Genomic DNA, 18,840 nt, shown 5'->3' with positions numbered 1-18,840 from the left:
AGAGGAAAAGTCTAGATATTGGTTAGACGAAGGAAGTCAGATGTGCGCTTTATGTAAAAGAGAAAAAGGTACACTGGAACATTTAATTCGAGACTGCGAATTTGAAATTAGAAATTTTTTTTTTTGCGAATTAGAAAGTGAAGAAATGCTAAATGGTAGGGCAGGCAATAAGAATGTGTGTAATTGGTTAAGACTTTTGGAAAAGCGAAAAGAGGATGTGATTAACTCTAGATAAGTAGAGAAATGTATAATATGAGTGTATAGAGAACCATTATTGTTACTATTAATCCATATAGAGATTCTATTTTGTTTTAGTTGTCAAAAAAAAAATCCTTGAATGCAAGAGTGGATGGATAAGAAAAAGAAATGTAAACCAAGTCCAATTTTTCAAGGCCGTTGGGCTGAAAAATAAATAAATAAATATCTATCTTTAACTAATGGTAGAAAATTTAATGTGTTTTTCCACATTTGTTTTATTTTTTAAATTTAATTATTAAATTTGTCCTTGAAAACAGACATTTTTTAGACGAAAATGAGAAAGAAAACTATTTTGTTGAAAATTCATTTATTTACTTTATTCAAAATTTGTCTCCTTTTTGCAGAAAATTAACCCTCACGGTTGAAAATTTATTTCTTTGGTTGAAAATTAAACTATTTGAAAATCGAAATTATTTGCTTAATGATTTTTTAAAAATTTTTTTACCTACTAATTTTATTTAATGGTTGAATATTTCACTATTTTGTGTGAATTTTTAATATTTTTTATATGAGAATTTCAATAATGGTTCAAAATTTACCCTTTTTTTTACAAATTAATTTTTTTTATTAAATATTTAATTTATTAATTATAAAATTTAAGTATTCAATTTTTGGTTTAAAATAGATCTTTCTCAGGAAAAAAACAAAACTATTTGGTTAAAAATTGATTTACTTTGTCGAAAATTTGTTGTTTTTTTGCAGATAATGAATCTTCATAGTTGAAAATTTATTTCTTCGGTTGTAAATTAAATTATTTTGATGCAAATTCACCTATTCTAAAAATGATTTTTTTTAATGATCGTTAAAAAAAAATTTATTGTATAAGAATTTAATTATTGGTTGAAAATTAAACTGTTGGGTTACAAATCCATTTTTTTAATTACGTTGAAAATTAATTCTCTGCGTTAAAAATTAATTTCTCTAATCGAAACAAAACTTTTTTTTCGTTAAACATTAATTTCTTTGTTCGTTTTTTCCCTGATAATTTAATTACTGCCGTTGAAAATTTAAATTAAGAAATTAATTTCCCCGATTGAATGATCGTTTGTTTTTAATATAATAATTTTTTTTAACTAAGAATTTAACTAATGGTTGAAAATTAATCTTTTTGGTTACAAATATATATCTTTTTGGCTAAAAAAATCATTTCTTTGGTTGAATATTTAACTATTTTGATGAAAAACAAACTATTCTAAAATCGAACAAAATTGTTTTGACTCTAATTCTAATATAAACAAACATGAAAATCACGAATTTCAACATATCGTTAAATAAAAAAAAGTTTGTTTTCCAGCCATTGCATTATTACGAATTCTATACGATTATTTCCTTAGTTTGGACAAAGCAAACAAAACTAAACGCATTATAAATTGGAGCTCCAAAATAAAAATTCTCAAACTCCCTCGTTAAATTTCGATAAGTCAGAATAAACTAGTTTAAAAACAAATTTAGATTTTAATTTTAATCGCGCTAGTTTCATCATATTTTGTAAGAATTTGTCAAGTAAATAATATGATTCATCGAAATTCCGAAACACTCACCTTGTCCATCTTCCTTGAAAACGAGTTCTCTTTTCTCAGTTTCGTTCTCATTTTTACCTCTCCTCCTGTTTTTACCTCCCTTTCCTGAAATTAAGAAATCAGAATTTAAGTTTCACTCCAAAAATCAATAAAACTGAGAGAAAAAAAGTGAAATTTCTGTAGCACGTTTGACATTGACAGGTTAGATTATAAACTAACCACATTTTTGATGAATTCATCGCCGTTAAGAAACTCCGAAAATAAACATCAAATCGAAAAATGTGCAGAGAAAATTAACGTAAATGAAAATATAAAGACATACCCTTATTCTTCGGCATGATAGACGATAAAAGGTAAAACTACACAGTAATGGACAATCTTTCCTCGAGATGCTCAAGGCTCAAGATGAAAAGGAATGTTACACCTCAAAACTACTCTACTCAAAACCTAGGAGAGAGATTCAAAAGATTAAATGCACTTTTATTCTGGATATACTGATAAAATGTTTACTGCAAGAGTACAAAAATTCGAAAAAACATTTTCTTTAGCATTTTTTCTATAAATAAACAATGTAAAAATAAAAAAGAAGCTAAAAGAAGTGGTGAATTTGGACATGAAATTGACTCTGGCGTGTGTTATCGATTTTCCAAGTTTAAAATGGCCGACATCAGGTGGACCAACAGTTGGCGGCAAATTTTAATTTTTAAATAACTCCCCAGAAGCAATTATTTAAGAAAATAGAACTTGGAATAGGCTTTTATTTTATAAAATATATTTCATCCAATAATAAAAATGAAAAGGTTATAGTTTATTCGTAAGACTAAGTGGAAGTGTAACGACTAAAAAATATAAAATAAGCAAAATGTTTATTTTGAAAAATACAAACATATTACAACTTAGAGGAGATTCTAGCAGGAATTCGACCTGTTCAAGTAAAAGTATTGTATTTTTAACCAAATAAATACATTGCTGACCAAAGAATTGAGTTCTTAAGCATAAAGATCAATTTTCAACTAAGAAGATTATTTTTTAGCCAAGCAGAATAATTTTCCGCAAAAAACAGACGAATTTTCAAAAATAAATACTGTTAAAAAAATATTCTTAATAAAAAACAACGTATTTATACAAAAAATTCCAAAGAAAAAGATAGATTTTACACCAAGAAGATTAATTTTTGCAAACGTAGATTAACTTTCTTTTAAGAACAAACGAATTTTCAAAAAAGCACATAAATTTTAGATAAAATATTTGAGTTTTCAACTGAAAAACATTTTTTTCCAACCAAAAAACGTAAAGTTACAAGTAGAGTTAGAAATAATTATTTTTTCAACTCAAGCGAATCCAATATTTAAAAAAATAGTTGAATTTTTAGACATGGAAATTAATTTTTATTCAAAAAAGGAGAATTTTCCACAAAAAAGATAATTATTCAATACAAAATTTAATTCTGAAATTTTCAGTTAAAGAAATTATTTTTGAAACACAAAAGAAATAAATTTAAAAAAAAAATAGTTAAACTTTTAAGGCATGTGACACAGCTAAATACCTATATAACCGACCACAGTTTTTCAGTTCACTGAATGTTTTTTTGAACCTAAGAACGTTTTTTGTAAATAAAATATCGAGCTGAAACTTTGGGAAATGTATTAGAGTGCAATAAAGTACGTTTAGGTACTGCATTTTGGTAGGAACTTCACTGAAAATTATTTCATCTTTTTTCTGAACCTCAACATTTTTTGAACGTTCGAACTTTTTTATACATAAAATATCGGTCTCAAACTTTGAGAAATGCAAGAGCCGAAAGAAAACTACGTTTAAGTACAAAGCTTAATAATAAAAGATGTAAAAAAAAAAATTTCAACAATCAATTCCATCGGAATCAGCCGGTAACGTTGTACACGAAAATACGAACCCTGGCGGCCACTAGGCGAGGCTCTAGAGGGTTCGTATTTTCGTGTACAACGTTACCGGCTGATGCCGATGGAATTGATAGTTGAAAAATTTTTTTACATCTTTTATTATTAAGATTTGTACTTAAACGTAGTTTTCCTTCAGCTCTTGCATTTCTCAAAGTTTGAGACCGATATTTTATGTATAAAAAAAGTTCGAACGTTCAAAAAATGTCGAGGGTCAGAAAAAAGATAAAATAATTTTCAGTGAAGTTCCTACCAAAATGCAGTACCTAAACGTACTTTATTGTACTCTAATACATTTTCCAAAGTTTCAGTTCGATATTTTATTTATAAAAAAAGTTCTTAGGTTTAAAAAAACATTCAGTGAACTGAAAAAGTGAGGTCGGTAATATAGGTATTTAGCTGTGTTACATGCTCTTAAGCTTTGTACTTAAACGTAGTTTTCTTTCGGCTCTTGCATTTCTCAAAGTTTGAGACCGATATTTTATGTATAAAAAAAGTTCGAACGTTCAAAAAATGTTGAGGTTCAGAAAAAAGATGAAATAATTTTCAGTGAAGTTCCTACTAAAATGCGTACTGCATTCGTACTTTATTGTACTCTAATACATTTCCTAAAGTTTCAGCTCGATATTTTATTTACAAAAAAAGTTCTTAGGTTCAAAAAAACATTCAGTGAACTGAAAAACTGTGGTCGGTAATATAGGTATTTAGCTGTGTCACATGCCCTTAACCAACATAATTAATTTTCTATCAAAAAATATGATTTTTCTAAAAAAAAAAAGATAAATATTACATCAAAAATGCTATTCTGAACTTTTCAGTTGAAAAAATTAATTAATAAAAAAAAAACTTCTAAATTCCAACAAAAAATTAGTCCTTTCGACCAACAAGATTAGTTCTTTACCAAAAAGTATAAATCCACAACATTATGAATGACTTTTTACTTGGAAAAGAACAATTTTCAACCAAAAATGTAATTATTAATATTCAGATTAGAAACATTAGTTTTCAATTTGAAAAAATGAAATTAACTTCTAACCAAAAAGGTGGATTTCTAATTAAGCAACTAATTTTCAACAAAATAGTTACATTTGCAACTAAAGAAATAAATTTTCAATCAAAAAGATGAATTTTTAAGAAAAAAGATTAAATGTTCAGAAACATAATTGTTAACAAATAAAATCAATTTTCAACTAGACAGTTTAATTTAAAATTGAAAAAAATCAATTCCCTGATAAATTAGTAGTAAATAATTCGGCTAAAACATTATTTTTAATAAAATAAGAGTTTGTGAAAAAAGTTAAATTTTGAGCAAAAAATATAGATATTGGACTAAGAAGATTAATTTTTCATAAAAAAAATGCAAAACGAAATAAATCATTTGTCAACCGAATAGTTTAATTTTAAATTTAAAAACTGAATTCTCAAAACAAAAATGGAGTGTATCAATTTTGCGTTAAAGAATTAATTTACATTAGGAAAAAACAACGAATTTATAAAAAAGTTAAATTTTTAACCATGTAGATAGATTTTGAAACCAGAAGATTAATTTTCAACTAAAAAAGAATAGTTTAGTTTTCAGGTAAGAAGGTTAATTTAAAAAATTAATATTGAACAAAATACTTCAATTTTCAACAAAAAATGAGTTTTCAACTGAAATTATGAATTTTCAACAAAAATTGATTTTTTAGCAAAATAATTAAATTTTTAGCACTTTGAGATAAATTTTCAACCTGATAAGTTATTATTAAACCCAAAATACAAATTTGAAACCAAGAATATTATTTTTCAACTAGAGAGGAATAGTTTGATTTTCAGTTTAAAAGATAAATTTAAAAATTAATATTTAAGCAAATAGTTCAATCTGAAACCAAGAAATTAATTTTAAACTAAAATAATAATTCTTTATCGAAAAGGATAGATTTTGAACAAAAAAGATTAATTTTTAACCACAAAAGAATAATTTAATTTTTAGAAAAAAATTGTTGTCTATGAAACGAATTTTCAGCCAAAATAGATCGATTTTCAAGAAAGAAATTAATTTTCTCTAAAAATGATAACTTTTCAATCAAAATTTTTTTGAACGAAATGGTTCCATTTTTAAAAACAAAAAAAAAACAAAAAAAGAATTTAAGAAAAAGTTTCATTTGAAAATTAATTTTTAAAAATATAGATTTTTAACCAAGATAGTTAATCTTTAACCATGAAATAATATTTAAATTTTCATCTAAAGAAAATTATTTAAAAAACAGACATTCACAAAATTAGTTCTAGTTTCAAGAAATAAATGAATTTTTCACTAAAGTTAAGAATAATAAAAACAATAAATATTTTGTATAAAACAGTTTATCTTTTATTAAGCAGTTGAATTTTCAGCAAAAAATATAAGTTTTGAACAAAAAAATGATTTTTCAGCAATTAAGTTCAATTAAAAAAAAAGAAGAGATTAATCTTCAAGTAATAAAATGAATATTCAACAAGTTATTGAAACTTTCAACGAAGTTTTGGAATTTTCAGATAAAACATATGAATTCACAACGTTGGGAACTTGATTCTTTTTGATGTAAAAAATAGAAAACTTTTGAGAACTTGTACCAAATATCTTTGTTTATAGTTTGAAACGTTCTTCTCAATAAACCCATATTATTATATTCATGAAATTCAGAGCGACGATTAAAAAATATTTAATATTTTTTTCTCAAACTACAAGACTGACATTTTTTATTAGTTTTATGAGTAAACTAAAAACATTTATTACTAATTTTTGATTCAAGAGGCAATTTTTCTTTCTTGTAATTTGAATTTCCGCGGAACTTTGACTGGAATAACTAGCGCCACCTAGCGGTTCGTTTTTAATTTTGGCTTTTGGTGACACTGTCTTGAAACCAGGAACTCATGGCGGGAAATCCAAATAAGGAATGATCACTAAAGATAAAATATTTAAATAAATTATATTCACAAGGATAATTTATAAGAGTTTCTAACCAATGTTTTAAAATTAAATTCACCGGATTTCGGAATACGGCATTAATATAAAGAAGTTGAATTAGAATTCTGATTTAAGTGTCAAACAGTAGCGTAAGTACTGTAGCGTTAAACCCCGCATAATTGTTTTTATAATTATTTTTAAATCTGAAAACTTCATATTCTAAAATGTTACATTTATGAATTATTGCTAATAAAACTCTGAAATTTTCCTGATGTCAAGCTTCTGGAATGTTAAAATTCTTACTTTAATCTTTAAAGTCTTCAATTTACTATCTGCGGAAGGGCCCAACAAAATTTAGTCACGTCACCAGCCTCAAATTGATTTTATAAAAAAAAATAGTTTTTTTAATTGTCTAAAAAAAAAGGAAAAGAAATAGAGTTTATTTTTGAAAAGCTTAAGTTTACGTAAAGAAGTCAGCTATTTATAAAACTCAGTGCCAAAATATCGATATTTGAGGATGCGAGGTCAGGTAGCCGATGAAAGGAAAATGGAAATGGACTCGTCCAAGATGACAGGACGGTTTGTTGACAAAGTGAATTTATAATGAATTCGTCAGTCTAGTTCTGAAAAAGATTGGTGGTTTTTTTTTCAAAAGTATGATATTTCATAGTCCGCGTGATATTCATATTGAGAAAAAAACGAGATTTCTTCTGATCTGAAGGGTAGAAATCTTATTCTAGTCTAAAGGTGCTCCGATTCGTGATTAAGGAATGTAAATAGAAATCATATGATCTGTCAAGGACTATTAAATACCTAATTATAAGTTCGTCTGCAAGTCGATTGTTATCAAATTCTGAAAAATCTTGTGTTATCTTTGCCGTTTCAACATGGAACAAAAGGTCAACTAATTTATTGTTGACCTTGTTTATCGAATGATGTCGGAAATGGCAGCAGGCATCAATTGTGGCGGTTTTGTGTTTTACAACGATTTTGACTCTGCAAACTTGGCGAGAGTTGAGGAAGTTGGTGTCATCGAAAGGACTAGTTATGGTAATTAATTTTTTAATGGTTTTTATCGAAGTTTCTTTGTCTTTTTTCGATTTTAAAATCTTCTTAATTAACCTGTCCAGGTTCCAATTTTATTATCAGGGTGTCTATAGTTTATAGAGTTTCGAGAATTTATTATAAATAATGTGTTTTCCAGTTTCTAGGGCTTTAGTTAATATTTTTAATTTAAACAAATTTTTATTTTATCTTATACTTAAAATTCAGTCTATGCTTAGCCAACTAGTTTTATTTTTAACGAAACAGTTGAATTTTCAAACAAAAAAATGAATTTTCTACCAAAAAAAAAAATGATTTTTCAACAAAAAACATGAATTTTTAGCTAAAATAAACAAATTTTCATCTAAATAGTTGAATTTTCAACTAGAAAAGATCAATTTTTAACAAAAAAATTAAATAGTTAAATTATCTGTTAAAAAAATGTATTCTTTGCCAAAACAGGCGATTTTTCAATAACATCAAAATAAATTTTCTACAAAGTAGTTGAATTTTTAACTGAAAAAGATCAATACTTAACAAAAAATGAAATAGTTACATTTTTATTTTTTTTAAATAATCTTCTGCCAAAAAAGACGATATTTCAAAATACAAAAAAACATAAAGTTTCAAACAAATATTTAAATTTTCTACTAAAACATATCAATACTTACCCAAAAATGCAATAGTTGAATTTTTAAAATAAAAAAATTAATTTGCTGCCAAAAATACGATTCTTCACCGAAAAAACCATGAATTAAAAAAAAAGTAGTTGAATTTTGAACTAAAAAAGATCAATTTTCAGCCAAAAATTAATTAATTGAATAACGAAATAATAAGAAAAAAAATAATTGATGATTTATCTAATTTGTCTCTAAAGTCCATGAATTTGAATAATTATTTTTAAACAAATTTATTTGAATTTTTATAATTAAAATTCAGAGTTTAAGTTTCAAGTAACTAGTCTTATGTTTAATGAAACAGTTGAATTTTGAACTAAAAGGATCAATTTTCAAACCAAAAAATTAATTTTCAAATAAGAAGATTAATTCCTTACCAAAAAAGATGTTTGTTTTTTAATAAACACACAATTTTTCTTCTAAATAGTTAAATATTGAACTAAAGAAGATCATTATTTAAGCAAAAATGAAATTGTTGAATTTTCAATGTAAAAAATTGATTGTTTTGCTAGAAAGACGATTTTTCAACAAAAAAATCATGATTTAAAAAAAAAGTAGTTGAATTTCGAACTAAAAAAGATCAATTTTCAGCTAAAAACCGATTAGTTAATTAACTAAATAATAATTAAAAAATAATGGATCATTTCTTGAATTTACCTCTAAAGTCCATGAATTTGAATAATTATTTCAAAACAAAATTATTCTACCTATTATAATTAAAATTCAGAATTCATGTTTAACCAATTAGTTTTATTTTTAACGAAATACTTGAATTTTCAACTAAAAGGATCATTTTTCAATAAAAAAAATAATTTTCAATCAAGAAGATTATTTTTTTATAAAACAGACTATTTTTCAACAAAAAACGTTAATTTTCAACTAAAATAGACAATTTTTCATTTAAATAGTTGAATTTTGAAGTAAAAAATATTAATTTTTGATAACAAAATTAAATAGTTAAATTTTTAGTTAAAAAAATGTATTCTCTGCCACAACAGCCGATTTTTCAAAATCAAAATAAATTTTCCACAAAGTAGTTAAATTTTCAACTAACAAAGATCAATATTTAACAAAGAATAAAATAGTTAAATTTTAAGTTTAAAAAATTAATTTTTTCCCAAAAACACGATATTTCAACAAAACAAAAAAACTTCATTTTCAAAAAAATAGTTAAATTTTCAACTAAAGAAATCAATATTTACCAAAATGCAATAGTTAAATTTTCAGTATAAAAAACTTATTTTCTGTTTAAAAAATTAATTCGCTGCCAAAAATACGATTCTTCAACAAAAAATCACGAAGTTCAAAAAAAGTAGTTGAATTTTGAACTAAAAAAGATCAGTATTTAACCAAAAATAAAATAGTTAAATTTTTATTAAAAAAAGTTAATTCTCTGCCAAAAACGACGATATCTCAACAACTCATTTTCTGTTCCAAAAATTAATTTCTGCCAAAAATACGATTCTTCAACAAAAAAATCATGAATTTAAAAAAAAGTAGTTGAATTTTGAACTAAAGAAGATCAATTTTCAGGCAAAAATCAATGATTTAAATAACTAAATAATAAGAAAAAAATAATTGATCATTTCTCTAATTTGACTCCAAAGTCCATACATTCGAATAATTATTTTTAAACAAATTTCTTCTATCTATATCATTAAAATTCAGAGTTTATATTTAAATAATTATTTATATTTTCAACAAAGCAGTTGAAGTTTCAACTAAAATGATTAATTTTCAACAAAATAGTTGAATTTTGAACTCGAAAAGATCATTTTTCAGCCTAAAATTGATTAGTTAAATAATAAATTAATAATAAAAACATAATTAATAATTTTTGAATTTATTTTTAAAATTCTTGTATTGAAATAATAATTTTTAACAACATTTTATTGCATTTTCTAATACTTAAAATCCAGAGTTTAACTAAGTAGTTTTATTTTCAACCAGCAAGATGAATTTGCAAACAAAAAGATTTATTTTTAAACAAGATGATTAATTTTATACCAAAAAAGAAGTTTGTTTTTTAAAAAACAAACAATTTTTCATCTAAATAGATAAATTTTGAACTAAGAAGATCATTATTTAAGAAAAAATGAAATTGTTAAATTTTCAGTGTAAAAAATTATTTTTGTTGTTAGAAAGACGATTTTTCAACAAAAAAACATGAATTTTTAACAAAATATTTGAATTTTTAACTAAAACAGATAAATTTTAAACTAAAAAAGATTAATATTTAACAAAGATTTAAATAGTTAAATATTCAGTTTAAATAATTAATTTTCTGCCAAAAATACGATTCTTCAATAAAAAAATCATGAATTTCTCAAAAAGCAGTTGAATTTTGAAATAAAAAAGATTAATTTTCAGCCAAAAGTCCATTAATTAAATAACTAAATAATAATTTTTAAAAACTAATCATTTCTTGAATATGTCTCTAAAGTCCATGCATTTGGATAATAATTTCTAAACAAATTTATCTCATCTTTTATACTTAAAATTCAGAGTTTCAGTTTCAACTAATTAGTTTTGTTTAACCAAACAGATGATTTTTTAACAAAAAACATGAATCTTCAACTAAAATAGACAAATTTTCATCTAAATAGTTGAATTTTGAACTAAAAAAGACTAATTTTTAACCAAAAAATTTAATAGTTAAATTTTCAGTTAAAAAATGTATTTTTTGTTAAAACAGACGATTTTTCAGCATCAAAATAAATTTTCCACAAAGTAGTTGAATTTTCAACGAAGAAAGATCAATATTTAACAAAGAATGAAATAGTTAAATTTTCAGTTTAAAAAATTAATTATCTCCAAAAAAACGATATTTCGACGACAAAAAAATGTATTTTCAATAAGAATAGTTGAATTTTCATCTAAAAAAAAAATATTTACCCAAAAATGGAATAGGTCAATTTTCACTATAAAAACTTATTTTCTGTTTAAAAAAAATGAATTTTTTACCAAAAATACGATTCTTCAACCAAAAAATCATGAATTTTTAAAAAAGTAGTTGAATTTTGAACTAGAAAATATTAATTTTCAGCCAAAAGTCGAATAATTAAGTAACTAAATAATAATTTTATAAAATTCATCATTTCTTGAATTAATAATAATTTTAAACAAATTTATCTTATCTTTTATACCTTAAACTCACAGTTTTAGTTTCAATCAAGTAGTTTTATTTTTAACGAAGCAGTTGGATTTTCAACTAAGATGATTAATTTTTCAACAAAAAATATGAATCTTCAACTAAAATAGACAAATTCTCATATAAATAGTTCAATTTTAAACTAAAAAAAGATCAATATTTAACTAAGAATGAAATAGTTATATTTTCTGTTTAAAAAATTAATTTTCTGCCAAAATGGCGATATTTGTTGAACTTAAAATTCAGAATTTGGAACCGAAAAACATCAAAATTTAATGAAAAATGAAACATAGTTACATTTTCAGTTGAAAAAAATAATTTTCTGCAAAAAAAATGTTTTTTTAAAAAAAAAACTTGAATTTTCAACAAAATAGTTGAATTGTGAACTCGAAAATATCAATTTTCAGCTCAAAATTGATTAGTCAAATAATAAAATAATAATAAAAACATAATTAATTATTTTTAAAATTTATTTTTAAAGTTCATGAATTGAAATAATAATTTAAAAAAAAATTTATTTGATCTTCTTATACTTAAAGTCCAAAGTTTAACTAAGTAGTTTTATTCTGAACCAGCAACATGAATTTTCAAACAAGACGATTAATATTCTACCAAAAAAGATGTTTTTGTTAATAAACACGAATTTTCAGCAAAATAGTCGAATTTAAAATTAAAAAACACAATTTTTCATCTAAATAGTTAAATTTTGAACTAAAGAAGATCATTTTTTAAACAAAAATTAAATTGTTAAATTTTAAATGTAAAATATTAATTTGTTGTTTAAATAAATTACTTTTTTTACTAGAAAGACGGTATTTCAACAGAAAAACATTAATTAAAAAAAAAGGTTGAATTTTCAAATAAAAAAGATAAATATTCAACCAAACATTAAATAGATCAATTTTAAATTCAAAAATTAATTTTCTGTAAAAAATATGTTTTTTCAACAAAAAACATGAATATTTTAACAAAAAGTTTAATTTAGAACTCAAAAAGATTAGGTTTCAGGCAGAATTGGATTAACTAAATACTTAAATTTTTATTTTAAAAACATAATTAATCATTTCTTGAATTTGTCTAGAAAGTTCATGAATTTAAATAATAATGCAAACAATTTTTTATTTTATCTTCTTATACTTAAAATTTCGAGTTCAACTTTCAACCAAGGAGTTTTATTATCAATCAGCCAAATTAATTAAAAAAAAATATTGTTCTTCAAACAAGAAGATTAATTTTCTACCAAAAAAAGATGACTTTAAAAAAAAACATGAATTTTCAACAAAGTAGTCCAATTTTCAACTGAAAATTACAAATTTTCAACTACAAAATTTCAATGTTTAACAACAAATGAGAGAGTTTAATATTTAGTTTAAAAAAAATTCTATTGAAAAATGCGAGTTTTCCACTAAAAAAAACCTGAACTTTTAACAAAATAGTTGAATTTTCAACTAAAAAAGACAAAATCTTAACTAAATACTTGAATTTTTAAGTAAATAAATCACGTATTAGTCAAAAATGGATTAATTATATAATTAGATATTAGTTTTAAGAACATGATTAATTATTTCTCGAATTTGTATCTAAAATCCATGAATTTTAATAATAATTCACATAAATTTTAATTTTTTCTTCTTTTACTTGAAATTCAGAGTCTAACTTTAAAGCAAGTAGTTTTATTTTCAACCAAGAAGACAAATTTTCAACTAAAATGATGATTTTCCAACGAAATGGTGTAATTTTCAACTAAGAAAGACAAAGTTTGCACTAAATAGTTGAATTTTAAACTAAGAAATATCAATATTCAACCAAAAAAGAAATAATTAAATTTTAAGTTTAAATAATTAATTTCCTGCCAAAAAGACGACTTGTCAACAAGAAAAACGTGGATTTTCAATAAAATAGTTGAATTTTAACTAAAAAAGATCAATTTTCTGCCAAAAATCGATTAATCAAATGGTTAAATAATAATAAAAACATAATTAGTCATTTCTTGAATTTTTTTCTAAAGTTCATGAATTTTAAATACAATTCAAACTTTCTATTTTATCTTCCTGAACTTAAAAATTAAAATTTAACTTTCAATCATGTAGTTTCAATGTCAACTACCAAAATGAATTTTCAACTACAAAAGACAAATTTTGAATTAAATATTCAAATTTTGAACCGAAAAAGATCAATATTTAATGAAAAATGAAATATAGTTACATTTTTAGTTGAAAAAATTAATTTTCCTCAAAAAAGATGTTGTTTTAAGAAAAAACATAAATTTTCAACTTATATAGAAAGATTTTCATCTAAGTAGGTGAATTTTGAACTAAAAAAGATCAATATTTAACAAGAAAATTAAATATTTAAATTTCCATTTTACAAAATGTATTCTTTGCCAAAATAGACGATTTTTCAGCATCAGCAAAATAAATTTTCCACGAAGTAGTTAAATTTTCAACAAAAAAAGATGAATATTGAACAAAGAATGAAATAGTCAAGTTTTCAGTTAAAAAAATTAATTTTCTGCCAAAAAGATGATATTTGAACAACAAAAAATGCATGAATTTTCGACAAAATTGTTGAATTTGAGCTAAAAAAGATCAATTTTCAGCCAAAAATCGATAAGGTAAAAAATAAAACAATAATAATAACATAATTAATCATTTCTTGCTTAACATTCAGAATTTAACTTTTAACCATGTACTTTTATTTTCGACCACCAAATTGAATTCTCAGTTGAATTTTCAACTTCAAAAGATACATTTTCAACTAAATAGTTAAATTTCAACTAAAAAAGATCAATTTTCAGCAAAAAATCGATTAATTGAATAAATAAATAATACTATAAACGTTATTAATGATTTATGGGTGTCTCTAAATTTCATGAATTCGAATAATAATTTAAATAAATTTTTATTTTATCTTATACTTAAAATTTGGAGTTTATATTTCAACCAAGTAATTTTATGTTTAATCAAACAGTTAAATTTTTAACTAAAATGATGAATTTTCAAAGAAACAAATCAATTTTCTACGAAAAAAGATTATTTTTTAAATAAAAAACATGAATTTTCAACTTATATAGACAAATTTTCATCTACATAGTTGTATTATTAACTCAAAAATATAAATGTTTAATAAAAAAATTAAATAGTTAAATTTTCAGTTCAAAAATGTATAAATGTATAAATATATGTAAAATGTATAAATGTAAATGTACAAAACAGACGATTTTTTAACAACATAAAAATAAATTTTCCACAAAGTAGTTGAATATTCAACAAAAAACGATCAATATTTAATAAAAAATGAATTAGTTAAATTTTCAGTTTAAAAAATTAATTATCTTCAAAAAACACGATATTTCAACAACAAAAAAATGAATTTTTAACAAAATAGTAGAATTTCAACTAAAAAAGATCGATTTGTAGTCAAAAATCGATTAATCGAATGATTAAATAATAATCAAAACATAATTAATCATTTAAAATTTTTTTTCTAAAGTTCATGAATTTCAAATACAATTCAAATTTTCTGTTTTATCTTCCTGTATTTAAAATTCAATATTTAAATTTCAACAAAGTAGTTTTTATCTTCAACCACCAAAATGAATTTTTAACTACTAAAGACAATTTTTAAACGATATATTCGATTTCTGAACTGAAAAAGATCAATATTGAATGAAAAATAAAATATAGTTACAGTTTCAGTTGAAAAAAATAATTTTGTGCAAAAAAGACGTTTTTTCAATAAACAAAAATACGAATTTTTAGCAAAATATTTGAATTTTAAACGCAAAATGATCAGTTTTCAGCCTGAAATTGATTAATTAAACAATGAAATATTCATTGTAAAAACATGATTAATTATTTCTTGACTTTGTCTATAAAGCTCATGAATTTAAATAATAATTAAAAAAAAATTATTTTATTTTCTTATACTCAAAATCCAGAGAATTTTAAACTAAAGAAAAATAAAAACAAATTGAAATAGTTAAATTTCAAGTTTAAAAAATTAATTTTTGGCCAAAAATACGATTCTTCAACAATAAAATAATGAATTAAAAAAAGTGAATTTGCAACAAAATAGTCGAATTTGCAACTGAAAACACCATTTTTCAACTCAATAACTGAATTTTAAACCAAAGAAGATCAATGATTAATAAAAATGAAATAGTTAAATGTTCAGTATAACGAAATTAATTTTCTGTTCAAACAAATTATTTTCCTGCTAAAAGACACTATTTTTTAACAAAAAACATTCAGTTTCAACAGAATTGTGGAATTTTCAACTAAAAAAGACCAAATTAAAATTTAATAGTGGAATCTTTAACTAAAAAAATTCAGTTTTTAAATAAAAATGAGAGAGTTTAATTTTTAGTTAAAAAAATTAATTTTCTGCTGAAAAATACGATTTTCCACACAAAATACCCGAATTTTAAAGAAAATAGTTAAATTTTCAACTAAACAAATTTTTTAAAATAAATACTTGAATTTTCAAGTAAATAAAAAGTATTATCAAAAAATGGATTAATTATATAATTACACATTTGTTTTAATTTTCAACAACAATTTTTTCAGGGAAGGATAAACCATTTCGGTGAATATTTAGTTTTTTTTCGTAAAAAATTGATTAACTAAAAATTTAACTGTCCATTTTTTGTTAAAATTCGTCTATTTTAGTTTAAAAATGAACCATTCGGATGAAAATTCGTCACTTTTGGTTGATAAATTGGTTTTTTGTATTCTTTCAAATAAACTTTTTTAGTGGAAAATTCAATAATGTGTTTGAAAATTGACTTTTTTTGAAGAAAATTTATTCTTTCTGTTTTTTAAATTTATTTATTTTTCTTAAAAATTTATTTCTAACTTGAAAAATTTTACTTTTTGTGGAAAATTAATCTTTTTGTTTGGAAATTTATATTTTTTTGGTTCAAAATTTAAGTATTTTGTTCAAATCATTTTTATTAAAAATTATTTTTTTACTGAAAATTCAAAATGAAAATTTATTCGTTTAATTTATAATGTAATTTTTGTTAAATTAATTTTTGAACTAAAAATTAAATATTCCATTTCAAGTTAATCTTCTTTGTTTAAATTTAACTGTTTGTTAATTAATATTCAAATATTTCAATTCTTTTTTGATTCGTATATTTTCTATTCAATTTTTTGTTGAAGATTCATTACTTCAGTTAAAAGTTCATCTCTATGTCTGAAAATTCAACTATTCTGTTGAAAAATTCGTTTTTTCTCAGGTTGAAAATCAAGTTTTTGAACAGGGAATTTAACTGTTTCATTTTTGGTTAAAAATGCTTTCTTTTTTCGTTGAAAATTCACTTCTTTGTTACAAATTGAACTATATTGTTGAAAATTCAATTTTGTTATCTGAAAAATTCACTATTGCATTTTTGTTTGAAATTTTTTTTTCTTTTAGTAGCAAATTCATATTAATTTTTTCATTAATTTTTGGACTGAAAAATCAAGGCTTTCATTTTATGTTCGTCTTTTTTCTTTAAATTTAACTGTTTTTAAAAATTTAATATTAAAGAATTTTAATTCTTTTTTGGTTGGAATATCGACTATTTAATTTTTTCTTGAAAATTCTAAATTTTTTGTTCAAAGTTGTACTTCTTTGTTAAAAAGTAATTTGTTGGTAGCAAATTCATTACTTTAGTTAAAAAATCTTTGAAAAAATCCTTTTATTTTTTTTTAAATTAATTTTTGTAATATACAATTTAACTGTTGAAAATGTTTTATTTTTTAGTTGAAAATTCAATTGAACTATATTGTTGAAAATTCATTTTTTTTAATTGAAAATTTAACTATGTGTTTGCAAATTGACTTTTTTTGAAGAAAATTATTCATATTGTTTGTAAATTTATTTATTTTAGTTAAAAATTAATTTCTAAGTTGAAAATTTGACTTTTCGTAGAAAATTAATCTTCGTATTTGAAAATTCATTATTTTTGTTCAAAGTTCAAGTATTTTGTTCAAACTTCCTTTTGTATTATAAATGATTTTTTGATTCAAAATTGAACTATTTAATTTTTGATTCAAATTTTTTTTAGGTTGCAATTTCATTTCTTTTGAAGAAAATCTAAGTGTTTAATTTATCATCTAAATTTTTTAAAATTATTTTTTGAGCTAAAAAATTAAATATTTAATTTTAAATTAATCATTTTTTTTAAATTTAACTCTTTTTTATTTAATATTAAAATATTTGTATTCTTTTTTGGTGGGAATATAGACTGTTTAATTTGTTATTGAAAATTCTCAATTTTTTATTCGAAGTTATACTACTTTGTTAAAAAGTAATTTTTTGGTCTGAAATTAATTCCTTTAGTTAAAAATAAAAAAAATATTTTCTTTTAAAATGTTTTCTTTTTTAGTTGAAAATTCAATTGAACTATATTGTTGAAAATTCAATTATTCTGTTTCAAAATTTGACTGTTCCATTTTTGGTTGGAAATTAACATTTTCAATTGAAAATTTAACAATTCAAACAAAAGCCTTGTCAAAGCTTTATAAATTGAACACATGAATTGAATTTCTAGAAACTGAAAAAAAATATCGTTTATAATAAACTTGCAAATTTCCATACATATTCCGAGTCGATTGTTTTAAAAAAATGCGAAAGATTTGAACGGTTCCGTACTATGAAAAATTATACTTAAAAAAACCCTGAAAATGTTCGAAATATTTTTTTATAATTTATTTTTGTTATAAATTCAATATTTATTTATCCAGATTATTGAAAATAATCTGAATGAACTAACGTAAAATTTTTCCTTTTTTAATAACAAATTGAAATCGAATTTATAGAATCGCGTGAAACGGACGTTAAGTCCTGCAAAAATGGCGTCAGCGACGAAACCCTCGACTATGAATTTAATTTATGGACGAAACATGATTGCCATGATACAGAGTACGAAAATGGCAACAGAACATGGTTTTACTTTGGAGTCAAAGCCGGAGCACCAGAAGCTTATGTCAAACTCAATGTGATTAATCTTAATAAACAAATGAAAATGTTTAGTCAAGGAATGTGCCCGGTTTATAAAATTATACCAGGACATCCGCAATGGGACAGGATCCGTGATAAGCCGATCTACGCAGTAAGTATTCTTTATTTACAATTATTAATTCTGAAAAATAGACAAAAATGTAACTATTTTGGTTAAAAACTAACTTTTTTGTTGAAAATTATAACTTTTTTGTAGAAAATTTAACAATTTACTAGAAACTTAATCTATTTGGTTGAAAATGAACTTTTTTGATAAAATTGAATTTCTTTGAGTCAAAAAATCAACTATTTTGGTTAAAAATAAAAATTTAACTTTTTTTTAATTTGGTTATTTTGC

The 18,840-nt window shown here is 22.5% G+C and overlaps 2 protein-coding genes across 2 annotated transcripts in view; one reads left to right on the top strand and one right to left on the bottom strand.

Moving 5' to 3' along the window:
* LOC117177692 (eukaryotic translation initiation factor 1A, X-chromosomal) overlaps window positions 1-2,239 on the bottom strand; it is an 18,379-nt gene extending 16,140 nt beyond the window's left edge. Inside the window, exons 1-2 of the mRNA XM_033368549.1 lie at window positions 2,101-2,239; window positions 1,800-1,883 (exon numbers count right to left, since the gene is read on the bottom strand). Of these exons, the coding sequence (XP_033224440.1) occupies window positions 1,800-1,883; window positions 2,101-2,116 (100 nt within the window). The 5' untranslated portion in view covers window positions 2,117-2,239. The remainder of the gene's footprint in view (window positions 1-1,799; window positions 1,884-2,100) is intronic.
* Window positions 2,240-7,036: 4,797 nt separating this feature from the next.
* Window positions 7,037-18,840, top strand: part of LOC117178400 (cytosolic carboxypeptidase-like protein 5) — a 57,118-nt gene continuing 45,314 nt past the window's right edge. The window contains exons 1-2 of the mRNA XM_033369828.1: window positions 7,037-7,670; window positions 18,302-18,594. Of these exons, the coding sequence (XP_033225719.1) occupies window positions 7,553-7,670; window positions 18,302-18,594 (411 nt within the window). The 5' untranslated portion in view covers window positions 7,037-7,552. The remainder of the gene's footprint in view (window positions 7,671-18,301; window positions 18,595-18,840) is intronic.

Source organism: Belonocnema kinseyi, chromosome 8 (assembly GCF_010883055.1).
Source record: "Belonocnema kinseyi isolate 2016_QV_RU_SX_M_011 chromosome 8, B_treatae_v1, whole genome shotgun sequence".
Taxonomy (NCBI): Eukaryota; Metazoa; Arthropoda; class Insecta; order Hymenoptera; family Cynipidae; genus Belonocnema; species Belonocnema kinseyi.
The sequence above is the reverse complement of the archived record's forward strand: the minus strand, read 5'-3'. Positions and strand labels throughout refer to the sequence as shown.